The sequence below is a fragment of the Callithrix jacchus genome, chromosome 18, assembly GCF_049354715.1.
Source record: "Callithrix jacchus isolate 240 chromosome 18, calJac240_pri, whole genome shotgun sequence".
Lineage (NCBI taxonomy): Eukaryota > Metazoa > Chordata > Mammalia > Primates > Cebidae > Callithrix > Callithrix jacchus.
The window spans coordinates 35,927,178-35,943,459 of NC_133519.1; the positions used below are offsets into that span (position 1 = coordinate 35,927,178).

General features: G+C 47.8%; 1 protein-coding gene across 1 annotated transcript in view; it reads right to left on the reverse strand.

The window, feature by feature from the left end:
• Positions 1–1,872: 1,872 nt before the first annotated feature.
• Positions 1,873–16,282, reverse strand: part of UCK2 (uridine-cytidine kinase 2) — an 88,116-nt gene continuing 73,706 nt past the window's right edge. Inside the window, exons 5-7 of the mRNA XM_002760436.6 lie at positions 10,997–11,094; positions 8,199–8,247; positions 1,873–5,804 (exon numbers count right to left, since the gene is read on the reverse strand). Of these exons, the coding sequence (XP_002760482.1) occupies positions 5,665–5,804; positions 8,199–8,247; positions 10,997–11,094 (287 nt within the window). The 3' untranslated portion in view covers positions 1,873–5,664. The remainder of the gene's footprint in view (positions 5,805–8,198; positions 8,248–10,996; positions 11,095–16,282) is intronic.

Below are 16,282 nucleotides of genomic sequence, written 5' to 3' on the forward strand. Positions count from 1 at the left end.
GGCTCCATGAAAAGGGAGTGTGTATAAGGTACAACTTCATACTCTCCTTCCCCTCACCTCCATTTATTTAATTGAGAATCGGTAACTTAAGTTTAGTTCACAAAAAAATATAAGCATATATATAGATAGATACATATATGCACACACACACAAATAAATCCAAAATCTAGCAAGTAGTTTTACTTCACTTTGGATTTAGAAAGTAATCTGATGAGTCTGCTCTGAAATAGAAATCTAAACATATCCCCAGCACCAAATGACAGAAATCCATCTCTTCCCGTCCTCTCAAAGCACTTTCCCACATCCCACGTCTCCTTTTCCAGCCCTTATTTAAACCCTTTCAGCAGGTCCTAACAGGTTTCTTTTAATCTACCCTAATTAATGGTTCGATTAAAACAGCACTAGTCAAACAGGCGTCTCCTCCTAGCTGTGGAGCTGAAGGATGGCTCAGAGGATGTTGTGACACAAGGGTGGGGAGACAAAAAAAAAAATCAACTCGGGGTGTTACTGGCCTGCACCACAGTCCCCTCCAGCTACAGCAAAGGTGCAGAAATGCACTGAGAACCAAGTGGCATCCCAAGCAAAGCATCAAAGTCCAGAAGCAGTCGGCTTGGCACAGGCGAGGTTGTGAGCAGTGCAGAGGGAAACTGGACCACAGCTATGCTCCGGCTTGCAGGACCACTGCCTATGTGACACGAGGCAAGCCACTTACTGTGACTCACGATGTCTTCATCTACCAGAAGCTGACAAAGATGCTTACACCAGCTCTTGCAGGGGCACCTGAGTGTTGTTTAAAACACAGCCACCTCGTGAGAGCAGATCCTGTTAAAAACCTGCTAAATTCACAGATGGGGTTGCACCTGTCAGAGTGGAGCCAGTGGCTGGAAAGAGAATGGCTCTGCTCATGAATGACAATCACTGGGTGCCTGGTAGGCAGTGGAAGAAGAGATAAACAAGAAGCTAAGAAAGGTGGCAAGCTGATGGGACTAGGGTGCTACAAAGAGCATAAAAGTCCATTTTATTTCCTTTTTTTTTTTTTTGTTCTGTTGCCTAAGCTGGAGTGTAATGGTGTGATCTTGGCTCACTGCAATTTCTGCCTCCTGGGTTCAAGCAATTCTCATGCTTCAGCTTCCCGACTAGCTAGGATTACAGGCATACACCACCACACCTGGCTAATTTTTGTTTAGTAGAGATGGGGTTTCGCTCTGTTGCCCAGGGTGGTCTTGAACTCCTGGCGTCAAGAAGTTCTCCTGCCCTGGCCTCTCAAAGTGCTGGGATTATAGGCATGAGCCACCACACCCTACCAAAAGCCAATCATTTTTCTACCTTTGGTGGGTGTTCTAGGTCTGACAAACAGGGATGAACATACACGCACATTCACTCACTGCAGAGTACGCAGTGTGCCTTGTGTGTGACCTGCAATTCTTTGCATTGTTTCCATGTAAATTTTCCTCATTTTCCACCCACCTCCCTCAAAAGGGTTTATACTTTAAAAGGGTTTGTTTGAGCAAGGGAGGGGCTGGGTCACCAGCCTGAGGAAGGCAATGGGGGCAGAGGCCGGATAAAGTAGATGGCGTCGGGGAGCACAGCACCCGAATGTCCTAAGAACCAAAGGCTCCCAGAAATCTTGGCCCAGGCTTTGCACTTGACAGTAACTGAAAGTCCGCTCACCTGAACTGGTATCTGAGCGCAGATGAGGCCTGGGGTCTGCCCCTCATACACCCCAGGATCTTGAGGCTTCGTGACAGCAGGCCTGGTGACCACATCTACACCGCACATGCACAGCATGGCCCTTCCTGAGCCACTCCGGCCTCACAGCCAGGACTCTGTCGCTGCTCTGGGCTGAGCACCACACAGAAGGCGAGAGCCACATCCTTTTTGTTCATCTTTATTTACAGCAAAGTACATAATGTGTGGTCATTTCGTAACCACTAACAATAAAGGTAGGGAGGTAAAAAGAAAAGGGAGAGGAGCAAGCATCTTAAAAGGGGGGCGGGGGAAAGCCTAAGTCTGTATTTAGCTACTCACCCTGCTCCTGTGGCAGGACTGGGTAGGCACTCCCTGCCTCTAAGACGACAGCAAAGCTGACCTGGAATGCCAGTCCCCAGTACGAGGAGGGCGGCAGAAGGCCCAGAGACAAGATGAAAGGGGACTGGGCTCTGGATGCATCCACTTATGCCTTTGCCAGTTAGTTCCTTGTTTTGTTTGAGTGCTTCCCCCCGCCCGCCCTGAGCAGTGTAAAGGGCAAGGGTGGTAGAGAAGGTGGTCCCTTCAGGAAGCAGTCCTGAAGGCCAGAACCCACCTTCCTAGCTGTTCCTTAGCCTGCCCAGTTCTTGGCCCTGGAATCTTTAACAGGCACACAGGAGATTCCAGGGCAGAGGAAAATATTTCCCTGCAAGAGGCTACTTCCCTCCAATAGCCGTGGGGGCTTGTGCAGGGCAAGATTGCTAAGTCAAGGAAAGTGCAGGAGGTTAGCAAGGGAAGTTACATACAAACCAAGCAGGCTCCCAGCCCTCCAGCTGTCCGACGGCTCCGAGGTGTGCACAAGCCTCCAGCCCAACCCAGCAGCCTAATGCAACTCTGGCAGCCCAGCCCGGGTGTGGCCACAAGTAACCAGCTCCAAGCCCAAGTGAGGCAGGGTGTCAACTTCCCCATGATTGCCAAGTGGCCAAGACCAGAAGCAGGGACAATTACGCTACTTCTGCAGCAAGGTGAACTGGAGACCCTGTCTCTGCACTCCTCCCCTGGCCTGTCCCACAGACATCCTGTTGTTTAACCCACTGCCTTTGCAAGGGCCTCCTCTATCCACTACAAATCAAAGGACCCTTGTATCCTTCTTACATAGATTCCCATCTCTCTGCTCATAGTGGTCTCAGGCTGCCTGAGAATAAGAAACTTGGGTCTGTAGACGTCCCATCAGTGTGAAAGAGTGCGAGGCCAGGCCTTCCTGTGACTTAATGCTTCTATGCTTGTTTCCTAAGCACTTGGTCCACACACAATACCTGGGCAGGGAGAGAACCGAGCACCATGGGACGGCTCTGGAGCCAGGGGACTCCCATATACATACAACCAACATCACCCCACTCTGCTCATCTGTGCCTCCTCCCTGAACAGCAAAAAGTACCTACATGGCAAATGTCATAGTTTCCGGACTAATAATTCTACTCCCAACTCTCCATGGAATCAGACCCAGAGACTCTTAAAAAACTAAGACCATTGTTTGTTCCATAGAAAGCTCAATTTCAGATACAGAGTTGGCTAAATGCTGGGCTGCCACGGAGGGGTAGAGCCTTCCATCCCTTCCTTGCTCCAGACACAATGTGTCACAGACCCCAGCAGACACTGCTCAGTGTCCCTAGCCAAGCCACCAAGAATTGGTGATCATTTGACAAGGGGCAGGGCAGCCCTATAGCTGTTTCCAAGCTAGCAGTGGGCTACTCAGAGATATTGGAGGCTTGGTCCCAACACCACAGGTAGATGAGGAAGCGGCTAGGTAAAGGCTCAGAGATGAGACGAGTCCATCTTCCAAGGCAGTGGGATAAACAGCCAAGGCACTAAATGGTTTGGCACCTGGGAGCTTCAAGTAAAGTTGAGCACGCTGCCCACTGAAAGACCAAGGCTATCTCCCAGACATGGGTGGGCTTCACCTGAGCAGAGCCTGTGCCATCAAGGCCAGGCCCCCTGTGTCCTCAGGATGCTAACCCAGGCCTGCGATCCCTGCTTCATCTCAGAAGTGATCAAGGCATGACTACAAGGATAATAATGATTGATCCTAAACACACACTCCAGAATTCAGCCATCCCAGTGAGCACCGGCTTTCAACGGAGGCACCTTGGCACCCTTCCCTTGGTTCAAATAGGCGGCTGTGACTAGGAGCTCCTTTCAGAGCCTGCGTGGTCTCTTGAACGTCTCTGGGTGGCAAGCTCTGTTGAGGACTAGGTTTGACTTTTCTGAAATAGCGAAACAGACTTAGAGTCAAACTGATCCCAGAAAAGGGAAATCAGACTGGATGGTGCTGAGTCTGAAGGGAAAACTTGGTGTGACCAGGTGGTAGCGGAGACCAGTTACCTGAATGGCTCAAAGAGGCTCTGAGGGCAATGGAAAGAGAAGGTTCTCCAAAATGTTTCTAGCAATGGCAGCCACAATGGGATAGTTAAGGACACAGTCCCCCAAGCACTAGGGTGGTCAACACTGAAATGAAAATCTCTGGCCCTTCTGCAGTCAGAAACTGAGGCTCAGGACTCTATAATCAGACCTCCTTCAGGGCTCACTTGGGCTCCCGTCCACCCAGAATGTCAGGAATCTGTACTTTCAGAGAAAACGTTGCCACCAAGCAGCGGCTCTCAGGAAAGCTAGAAATTTCCACCCCAAATATTTCAACCTCAGACTCCAACTTAGGTATCTATGATTTAAATACTGTCCTTTTAAATACTTTTTAAAAATTGCTTTTCCAAGCCCCTTTCATCCTCTGCAGCTGCCACAGCTACTAGGCAGTATTGCAAATAAGTAAATCCTCCTGGCCACGATGCTGCTAGTGAGAATCACTGACCAAAGTTACTCTCCTCACTTCGCTGCAAACTTCCAGGAAACAGAAACTACTACCCGTCTGCCGACAGAGCTCCCCTGCCACCCTGTGAGGAGCTGCTGCCAGTGTCAGTTACCAGAAGCCCTCACCCAAGCCCAGCCTGCAGTGGGCCACTCTGTATTCCACAATACAGGAAAAAGCCCACAGAGTCAGATCAGTTATATCCCTGGGAGGCTGAAAGAACCAGTGATTTTTCAGATATGACAGCAGGCACAATTCTGCCCCTTCCTTCTCATCTTCTATCAGAAAACGATCCCATAAAATCTCTTCCAGGGGAGGAAGAGAGGCAGCTCTGGCTTCTGGGAGAGACAGAGAAGCAGGATGGTGAGAAGGAGTCACCACGCTACCAAACAGCCAGAGGCAAGAGGATGGGAGCAGAGCAAAAGGAAAACGCAGAAGACTTGTTCTCCTCAGTGGGCCTCTTCCCTGAGTTTGATTTTTGAGTTGAGGTTTTACCTAATTTCAACTCAAAAAAAAAAAAAAAAAAGACAAGCATTTCTCTTTGACATAGCACTAAGCCCCAGCTCTAAGGGTGGTATGTAACAGAGGAGGCGATCAAGGGTTTCTAACCCCATTCCCATTTAGTTCCACGGGGCACTCAAGAGCAATGGGACCTAAGCCACCCTCCGTCTCTCACAGATGCCCAAGCCTGCCCGCCCCGGGACACAACAGGCAAGTTCCCCTTGGTGGAATTCCAGCTCCAGTCCTAAAACACTCAAGTACAGATCCTCCTGCAAAATACTTATGGCAAACAGCTTTACAGTATTTGTACATTTACACAAAAATAGATCCTTTTATATATATATGTATTTATAACTGGTTACACGTCGGATTCATAATTAGGCATCACCAGTAGTAGTTGGCACAGTTTTGTTATTTAAGCTCAGGGTCAAGTTCTGTTTCATTCCGTCGTTCCAAAGTACAAAAAGAAAAAAAAAAAAAAAAATCAAAGGCATTTCATCTCCATGGTGTTTTCTTAAATACAGTAATGTCATAGGAAACAGTATGTACAGACGAGCAGTGCCTCCTGACCCTCCTCTGTCTTCTGGAGATAGGGGCCGGGGTCCAATGGAGATGGGTCAATGCGGCCTGCTGCTAGACTCCGATGCCTGCCTCTTGCGTGAAGGAGTGTAGCCGTTGAGACAGCCATTGGTCTGCCGTTTGGAGGGCCCTCCGTTCAGGATGTCCTGGATGTGCTGCACGATGAGGTTGATGGCCACTGTGAGGCAGAGACCGGCAGAACGTTACGAGCGCAGGCATGGGTGCAGGGGTGAGTGTGGGAGTCTGTGTGGGGGAAGGACACGCAGGAACCACAGGCAAAAGACTACCAGGGAAGTGGCCCTGCCACTTGCAGGCAAGTCACCCAACTTCTCAGTGCCTGTGCCTAGACTAATATGATACCCCTCCCTCACAGGAGGGCTCTAAGGAGTAAGACAGACAATGCCTAGCACAGAGTCAGCCCTTAATAAATGGGCTTCTTATCAGGAGATGATCAGTCACCAGTGGATGAAGCACTCAGGCCAAATTCTGCAGACGTGGTAACCAGCCATGCTTCTGATATCATCAATTAGTTATGAGATCTTCCCACCAGGAAATCTTTCTGTTTTCCATCCTAAGGCAGAGCATCCCAATGGAAGGCCCTCTTTCCCTCCAAAAAATAGAACGAAGAGAGCTATCTTTTATTAGCATAAGAAATAAACTATGCACCTCAACCAAGAGGTCAATTTGACATCGCCAAATGTGGAATAAACATCAATTGCTTTCTTTTTTTTTTTTTTCTTTGAGACGGAGTTTCGCTGTTGTTACCCAGACTGGAGTGCAATGGCACGATCTTGGCTCACTGCAACCTCTGCCTTCTGGGTTCAAGCAATTCTCCTGCCTCAGCCTCCCAAGTAGCTGGGACTACAGGCGCGCACCAGCATGCCCAGCTAATTTTTGTATTTTTAGTAGAGACGGGGTTTCACCTTGTTGACCAGGATGGTCTCGATCTCTTGACCTTGTGATCTCCCCCCTCCGCCTCAGCCTCCCAAAGTGCTGGGATTATTGGCGTGAGCAAATGCTTTGTTATGTGATACGAAAAGAAGGCCACGCAACATCTCTCCTGGGATAATTCCTTTAGATAGTGTAAGCTCATGAATCCAATCACAAGAAAACAAAAGACAACCCAAATTGAGGACCATTCTACCAAACAATGGGCCTGTACGCTTCTAAAATTTGTCTTAAAAAACAAAAGATAGGGGCTGGGTGTGGTGGTTCACACCTGTAATCCCAGCACTTTGGGAGGCCAAGACGGGTGGATCATTAGGTCACGAGATCAAGACCATCCTGGCCAACATAGTAAAACCCCGTCTCTACTAAAACACAAAAATTAGCTGGGTGTGGTGGCACGTGCCTCAGCCTCCAGCTACTCAGGAGGCTGGGGCAGAAGGATTGCTTGAACCTGGGAGGCGGAGGTTGCAGTGAGCCAAGATATCACTGCACTCCAGCCTGGCGCCTGGTAACACAGCTAGACTCTGTCTCAAAAAAAAAAAAAAGACAGGGAACATCTCCAAGTTAAAAGAAATCATATCAATGGTAAGTGTCTTGAATTTAATGACTGTATTGTGGTGATGAACAAGAATGTCTTTGTTTTTTAAAAGTACACAGTTAATCAGGCAATGAAACCTGTCTAAAAAAAAAAAAAAAGAAAAGTACATGGTTAAATATTTATATCTTTTTCCCAAATAATAGCTCAACAAATAAATAATCTTTTTAACTGGAGGGAAAATTAAACAAATTCTAAAGAGAATGAGGAAGCAGGGTGCTATCCTACAGATCAGCTCTGCCACACTATGCCTAGTCACTTCAGTGACATTCAAACTTCCTGACAGGCCAAAAAAGTACAACAGTGGGGCCAGGTGCTATGGCCCACGCCCGTAATGCTAACACTCTGGGATGCTAAGGTGGGAGGGTTGCTTGAGGTAGGAGTTTTAGACCTGCATAGAGGCAACATAATGAAACCCTCTACAAAAAAAACCCTTTTTTTAATTAGCAGAGCATGGTGGTACACGCCTGTAGTCCCAGCTACTGGGAGGCTGTGGCAGGAGAATCATTTGAGCCCAGGAGATGGAGGCTGCAAATGAGCTGTGACTGTGCTATTGCACTTCAGTCTGGGTGGCAGAGCAAGACCTTGTCTCTAAAGTAAAATAAAATAAAATGAAAAATAAATACAATTAATAGTAGCAACAAGCTCCCTTTAGAAAGGGCTACCATGATGGCAGGACATCATAAATTAGATCAAGGAGGGAATCTGCTGTTCCTAAAAGGTGGCCTCAGAAGCAAAGTATCCAAGGGTCATCATAAGGAAGTGATAGTAAGAGGTAATCTACAGCCCTTTCTTTCTGCCAGAGAAGCACAAGTGCACGTCTGTCCCCACAACACGTGGGTGCCTACATCCACTGGCCTGTTCCCAGGGCCAGACGTGTAGGTCAAAAGACTCTGCTGGCTCACAATCACAGACGAGCAGTGCAGCCAGGCTGCAGAGCCCTGTGTGGTCACCACATCATGCCCCAAATTATGACTAACAAAGGGCAGACATTATGTACTGCAGGATGACACCCCGCCAGGGACTCACCTAGATTATCTGCGCCTCTAGGGATGATCACATCAGCATACTTCTTTGTCTGTGGAGAAAGACAGTTAAAACACATTAACACAAGTTCAGAGACAACTGGCCCGAGCCCCTCTCCAAGGCAATATGGGGAAAGGGCAGCCTTCATACTAATGAGCCCAGAGGGACAGCTTTTAAGGCTTCAAATATTGTTTACAACTTCACAGTGAATGTGTCTATTAACAGAAATTTGGGGAAACCTAAGGAAGTGCCTTGTTTAGCTGAAACATGAATGAAAAAAATAATCAGGGAATGAGGAATGAGAAATAAGAAAGAAGGATTGAAGACCTTTACGTATCAAGGAGAAAAATGGTCCAGACTGAGTGGTTAATCCAAAACCAATTCATAATTCAATTTATAATTGTCCGCCATAGATTTTTATCCACTTTATCTACATCGCAAAAATTTAGCTCTGATTGAAGTTTCTCTCACTCTCTTTTCAATTTTTTTAAAAGACATGGTCTTACTCTGTCACCCAGGCTGGAGTACAGTGCCATAATCACAGCTCACTGAAGCCTTGACCTCCTGGGTTCAGGAGATCATCCCACCTCAGCCTCCTGAGTAGCTAGGACTACAGGCACCCGCCACCACACCTGGCTAATTTTTGTATTTTTTATAGAGCGGGGGAATTACCATGTTGACTAGGCTGGTATCGAACTCCTGGGCTCAAGCAATCTGCCCGCCTGGACCTCCCAAAGTGCCAGAATTACAGGTGTGAGCCACCGTGCCCAGCCAAGTTCTCGTTTCTAACACTTGACGCTGTTTCAGCTTACGACCTATGTACAGAACATGGTCATTGGAGTCAAACACTTAATTGCCTCTATTCCACTAGGAAAAATATAAACTAGAAAAAACCAAACTGAAAAGGGGAAGGAGACTGATTCACCTCGGACTTTTACACACACTCTGAAACATGACACTGTTCACTCCTAGCACAGGGTAAAACCAGAAAAAGTCATCTTCATTGATGACCAGTTCATAGGTTCTGTTATTACATAATTTTTTAAAAAAAGAAAGGCCACAAAGAGATGTAGTTCTTTTTTCTTTTTCTTTTTGTTCTTCCAAATTTGCTGAGATTTTGTAACCCATTCTACAAATAACTGCATCCTGGCATATGTAAACTAAGTCTAGCATAAGACGACATAAAAATCACACCTCAGGTGTGTGGGCATCTTACTCTGTGCAGCTTCCACCATAGGGCTGCTGAAAGGCAGCAGTGCCAGCCCCAAACCCAACCTGAACTGAGCAGATACTTATCAGGTCCAAGCTCCTGGCTTACAGGGGAATGAGCTGATCTTCCCTGAGCAAAGAGTGGCTGGACAGTGGTGGCAAGCAGAAATATCCCAGAAAATGTCTGTGCAGAATTTTTAGCTTTGTTACAACAAGTAAAACAGCAGAAAACTGACTATAATTGATATCCAATAATAAATTGATATCCAATATAATTGATATCCAATAATAAATATATATAGTTAACTATAATTGATATCCAATAATAAATTCACTTTGTGTTCTTAGTAAGTTAAAAACAGTAGGAGAGGTCCTCAGATTGATAAATGGGTGGAAAAAAAGTTCACAGCTCCTCAGCCCCCTCTGGCTCTTCCCAGTAATCTACTCTTGTAACCCGATAGTCTCCAGGACAATGGATAGGGCATCAACGTTACTCAGCTGGTTCAGAAAGTCCACCTGTCCCTCATCTAAAACCAGTCAAGTACGGGTTGCTGTAAAAGCTACTAACATTCTTAAAGAAACAAAGACAGGTAGAGATCATATTTTTCCAGAAGAAAAATAACAAAGTTCATTATTAGAATAAATAGGGAAATTCTAATACCCAGCCTTACTCTAAATCTATCCTCAATGTAAGAGAGATTCCAGCCTTCCCAGTATATCTCAACCAAGATCAGTTAAGTCCCAACCACTTCCTTCCCTTCCTCCTGCTCTCAGAGCCTAACTATAAATGATTGAGGAACCACACCATGGTTTGGCCACGCTGGAGGAGACTCAATGACTCAGTAGGATTCTCCTGAGTTAAATGCGTCTTCTTCTGCAGCCCCACCACACCACACCTCTCGTCTCTGCACAGTCGCAGCTCATCTGCAGCCTCAACCTCCTGGGCTCAAGCAAGCAGTCCTCAACACGTCCCTTCCTGTCTTTCCTGGGCTGAGGGCTGATCCACTAAACTCTTTCTGTCCTTCCTTCTCTGAAAGGCACCTTGCTAGAGAATTCCTGGCTGCCACGGGAAGGACTGGTGAGTCTGCAAGGGTGGAAGGAAGGAAGCTTATCCACTAAGGCATGACAGTCCCCAAATGGGAACTAAAGACAAGCTCAAGGCAGCGCTCACTGGTGATGGCAGGAAAGGCTCAGGAGGGAACACCTCAGGGCTCAGCCCCCAGTGCATCCGCACTACAGACCTTTGAGAGATCCAAATAGCTGAGGACTCTCCTTGGATATGATATACGCTTAGAAAAGGGTCTCACACCAGGATCCCAGCAAGCAAGAAGTCTAGAACTAGCTGGGAATTAAATGACCTGCCTAAGGACTGGCAGGTCCCTACAGGCTACCCAAAGAAAGAACAGCAGGACAGGGCTCCTGGAGAACACAGGGGTGGGACACAAGGGCCGAGGGCTGCCCTCTCTTAGGACTGCAGGACATAGGATCCCTCAGAGAGAGAGGAGTGAGATTCAGGCAGGGGAGCTCCATCAACTTACATATCTTTGTATCATCAAATTTTAAATTCTACATTCAACAAAAACACAACTCACTGGCAAGCAGAATTCCTCAAAGGCAGGCTTGACGAACGTAATGTACTGAGATAAAATCTGCTCCAGGTCCCTGCCTCTCTCGCTGATGTCCCTTAATACTGTAAGAGAAGGGAAAACAAGAATCAAGAAACAGTGCAGGAACCAGCACACACTCGCCCGTCATGGTGTGGACCCAGCTCCCACAGGCTCCACGATTACACGGATGATTCTCAAGCTGGATTCCTGAAAGGCTTGACCAAGAGCAGATCAGCAGCAGCTTTGGAAAAGACAACTTACGTTGTGACCTCTTACAATGGTCAAAGGTGACAATGACACAATGTTCTCTGAAACAAAAGGCTGTCCATGGAGGCCAACAGCCTTCTTGTTTCAAGCAACATTTGATCCAAACGAAATTTCAGTGTGAATTTTAAAAAAAGCAGGGCAGCCTTGGAGAGCTCGCTGTTAGCAGGGAGGAGTCTGGGCCCTGAGTGGGCTGGGCTGCACGCTGCCTGCCTGCACGCACTTGCCTGTCATCGGAAGTCCAGCGAGCCACTGCTCCCAGCGCCCACACACGCCCCCTCTGCAGCACGGAGCCCAGGCCACGCCGAGGACCCAGCAGAGTTAGACATTCCCGCCTACCTCAAGCACAGAGGTTTGCCGAAAAAAAAAAAAAAATCACTCAGCGAGAGAAAAGAACAGCATGGCCTAGCAAATGGTGGGCTGGGGCTGAGACGAAGCCCAGGTTGATACAAACTCACCATCTTCTGTCATCTACCTTCTTCCTCCTGGTCAGTTTTATTCAAAGACTTTTACTACTCTCCTCCCCACCCCGCTTTAAACATTTTTTTTTTCTTCTGAGACAAGGTCTCTGTCACACAGGCTGGAGTGCAGTGATACAGTCATAGCTCACTATAGCCTCAACCTCCTGGGCTCAAGCAAGCAATCCTCCCACCTCAACCTCCCGAGTAGCTGGTACTACAGGCACACACCACCACAACGGACTAACTTTTTTGAGGGGGGATTGAGAGAGGGTCTCACTTTGTTGCCCAGGCTAATCTCAAATTCTTGCGCTCAAGTGATCCTTCTGCCTCAGCCTCCCAAAGTGCTGGGATTACAGGCAGCTCAAACACTTTTTAATTAAACAATCTTCTATCAATAAATAGAAATAAGACTGATCATCCTGGTTCTGCCATTGTACATGAGCTTTCTGTTTCCCCATGAGTAGGGAGTTTGGAAGGAGATTCTCTTAATCAAAAGAACCTCTTTGCAGATGTCATTTTAAATCTTATCTTAATCTAATCTCATCTGAGCTGCTAAGTCTTTCACCCCAAAATGTTATCATATCCATTTACAACCATTTGCAGTGGCTCTTCAGCTCCTTCCCAACCACTTCTCAACGAACAGATTCAAGCATGGGGTGAAACTCACTGTACACAAACATGAGATATATCTGTGATGAACTTCTGAAAGCCATGTGTCTAAATAATTTTGTCTTTATACACACAAGCACAGGTGCACACAGAGAGGATAGGGAAGGAAGGGGATGTCATGGCTATGAGCCAGGCTGACAGAAAGTCTGTAAGATGAGAAGGCTAGAAAACTGTCAGGAAATCCACATTTCCAGAAAGCTGGGCACTAACGCTGCTACCATTTGACTTTCATAACAGCTCCTGGATTTACGAAGTGTTTTTTCCATGGAGACCTGGCAATAAAACAGTTGGTTGCTCATGTTGTCAGGACTTGCCCACCCAGCCTGGCAGCAGCCTTCTCCAGCCAGGAAATGGTTTTCCCCACCCCTGCAATGCTGGACCTGGGCTCCCACTGGCGACCTGCTGCTGTGGCAGATCTGCTGGGAGATTTGCCAAGGAGGAGCCCTGAGGAGCTGCCACGTGGCTCACCCCCAGAAGTCACCAGAGCTCCGGCACACGTGGCTAAGCAGAGCAGCACCACCAAAACAGAGAGTCAGCGCGGCCGCCAATTCTTCACACATCTCCAGATAAAGCCCAAAGTAAAAAGGAAACCAGATCAAAAGGGTATCAGAGCTAGTGAAAAAACAAACACACCCGTGCTTGGCCAGCTTTTACTTAAAGCCCTACAAATGCCTGATGCTGGGATTGTTTTACCACACGTGTTTTTCATACAATTGCTGAAGGCTTTAGCACTGGAGGAAGCTTTGTCCTTCTCCCAGCAAACACGGGTGCGTGCGCGCGCGCACACACACACACACACACACACACACACACACAGAGTGCATGTCCACACCATGTCACATAGTCCTTCTACTGCCCACAGCCTGGGCCTTTGGCCTCCTTCCTTCTGCAGACCTGGTGGCTTCATCTGTTTTGTCACTGGAGAGAGGAAACTGATTGTGCAGAAAACATGGGGTGGGGGGTAGTCACAGTGAATCTGCTCTGTAGCCCAAAAGCTGCTTCTTGTTCCACCTCTCTGGGCTCTGTGGGGAAAACTGTCCTGGACCTGAATCCTGACACCAATAACTCCCACCTCTGGACACGTGGCTTTAACTTCTTTGAATCTTAAGTTTCTTAACTTTAAAACAGGGACAATAATGGTACCTTCCTCATACAGTTACTATTCAGGAATACAGAGATGTGCATAAAAGTCTTCAGCACTGTGGCTGGCGCCTTAGCACATGCTCAGTAACACGGTCTATGATCACGGCCACAACAGAACCTGAGGAGGCGTTAGGAGGGTGGTGCCTCCCTGACAGAGCAGCTCAACGCCGTGGGAGGGTGGGAACCTTGAATTCAGGTAAGCAGGTCAGACCCAGCTGAGCGGGGGCGGCAGAAGACAGGAGGACTCCTGCAGGACAGCTGGAAGGGTGGGGTGCCACATGGAAGGGAGAGCAGGGCACAAGCACATGGAACAACATATACGAGGAGGGAGAAGCAAGGAAGACAGGGGAGAGTCTCCCTACAGCTTCCACGCTGGAAAAACAAATGGGGAATGGGTCAGAATATTGCCCAGGCACTGGGAACACACAACATCAAAAGGCCTTGCCCACCTCTGCTCCCCAAGAACCTCCGATGGAACTATCACCTCAGGCAGACTGGGCCTCCCTGAGCCAAGGACAACAGAGGGCCAGTCAGTTCCCTGTACCGAAAGGCCCTGCTCCTCAGGCAGAGTCAGGAAACAGGGCTGTGCCAAGGACTGAGTCAAAACAAGGTCTTGGCACAAACTGGAAACCCTAAGGGCTCAAAACCAACCCCTCTATCAGCGCTCTGACCCCAGCACGTTTGCTGGGCCAGAACAGGCCCATCTGGAGGACAGGGTAAGGGCAGGAAGCTCCAAGTCTGCCATATTACCTGCTGGGGCTTCCCTGTCAGCCCTTCCAAACCCAGACAGGCTCTTTCTGGTTAGCCAAAAGCTAAGAACAAAACTTAGAAGGACCCAAAATAAAGACAATTCCTCAATGGTGAAGTCAATCACTTTAAAAAGTCCGATGAGGAAATGTGCTACTCTACAGTAAAAGAACAGGCTGAATCCCCCACGGCCCAGTGCAGCCCTGATTCTAGGTGAATGCTGTATGAGGAAGATGGGGTATCAGCCATTCTAAATCTCCCTGCCCCATTTCCTCCCTGTCCCTGTATTCAGGGTTAGGTGGCAGTAAAGAGCACAGAGGGAAGGTAAAGGCAAATGAGGCAGAAACCAATCCCTAGAAGGACAAGGGTTTCCATCAGGAAGGAAGTAGTCTCGAGGGACGCTTTACTTGAATACAGATCCCTCCCACGTGAGGGTCAGCTTGGAATGTGATGGTCACGTGCCCAGGCGGGTGTGACAGACGGAAAAAATCATGGAGCTAACTCAAGTCTCCAGGAATGTTCAAGTTCAACAGCTGCTTCTGACTAACCGGTCTCCCTACCCCAGCACCCCCGAACTCCGCAAAGCACATGCCAAGCATGTTTTTTGTCCTGCGTGGATAGAGAATGAATCTGTGGAAATAGCATACAGAAAAGTCCCATGAGTCCATCAGGAGAGTGACTCGGCAGTAGGTGACATGTGAAGTCAGCAGATCTGAAATGAGAAAGCAGAGCCCTGCCCAGGCAGCCTGATCGGGAAAGGTGGGGAGGCAGAGCTGGCCCTAAGAAACCCCCAGAGAGGGCCACCACCACCGCCGCAGGAATTACTCCCATTTCCCCTAAGAATCCCATGCAAGAAAGGAAGGGAAAATGCTCTGTTTAACCCACACCGTGATGATCTATTTGAATTAGACACTAGGATGCTCTTTATTTCCAGGGTCACTACCACTACTCAAACCTTGGCTCTAATTTCCTGTGCTGGTTCTTGCACTCCCTGCTGCGAGGACTCCCTTGGCAGCAGTTCCTGAGACTAAGTCCCACTTCTGGACTACTGATGGCATCAGCCCGGATGCCATCAGCTCCTAAGGAGACCCGAGCAGATCCCCTTGGAGTACCTAACCAGTCTTGTCAGAAAATTCAGAAAACAAACAGCATCTCAGCAAAGCAGATTTCTGATCTGCCACATAGATATTTATTGACTAATGCACCACCAGGCATTTTACCTGCATTACCTCTTATCTTCACAACTATCCAGGAGTACAAATCATAAGACCACGTTCTAATAGGAAAATGAGATACAAAGAGGTTAAAACACAATTTGCCCAAAGTCACACACACATCTAGTCAGTGGTAAAACCAGGATCTAGCCCAGTTCACCTGAATCCAAAATGTATCTGTCCCTGTGTATCAGACTGCCTCTCTAATATGACAAGCTGACATGGACACTGAGCAGATCAACCAAAGTAGGGCCTGAGTTTGTGGATTAAGGTAACAAGCCAGGCCCTGGGGCAGACGCTTGAGGGGTTGGTTGTCAGGCTCAGGGTTCAATTATCTATCTAAAAAGACCATGCAACTCTTACCCAGCCAGAGTTGTGACACTAAAAGCAGGCCTGTCTCCCCTGTATAAAGAAACCCAAGCCGGGATGTCACACGAGCCTAGTCACAAAGCTGGCTGGGGAGGGCTCTGCTGGAACTAAAAGGCCCCGCCCATTCCATTCTTTTTCCCATCACACAAAACTGACTGACCCCAGCCCCACCTGGAAGCAGAATGTGGTTCCACTGACCATCTATAACTACTTAGAAGGGCCAAACTTAGGACTTGTTTCTGCAGATTCTACTGGTCCCATTGATATAGTTCTTACAATGACAGTGTTAAATGCAATAAATTACAGATCTATTTCATGAACCTAAAAGAAAAAATTATCCAGACTTTGAAGTCAGAGGGCTCCAGGATAGAGCTTATTAAAGCTTTTTTTTTTTTTGGAGATGA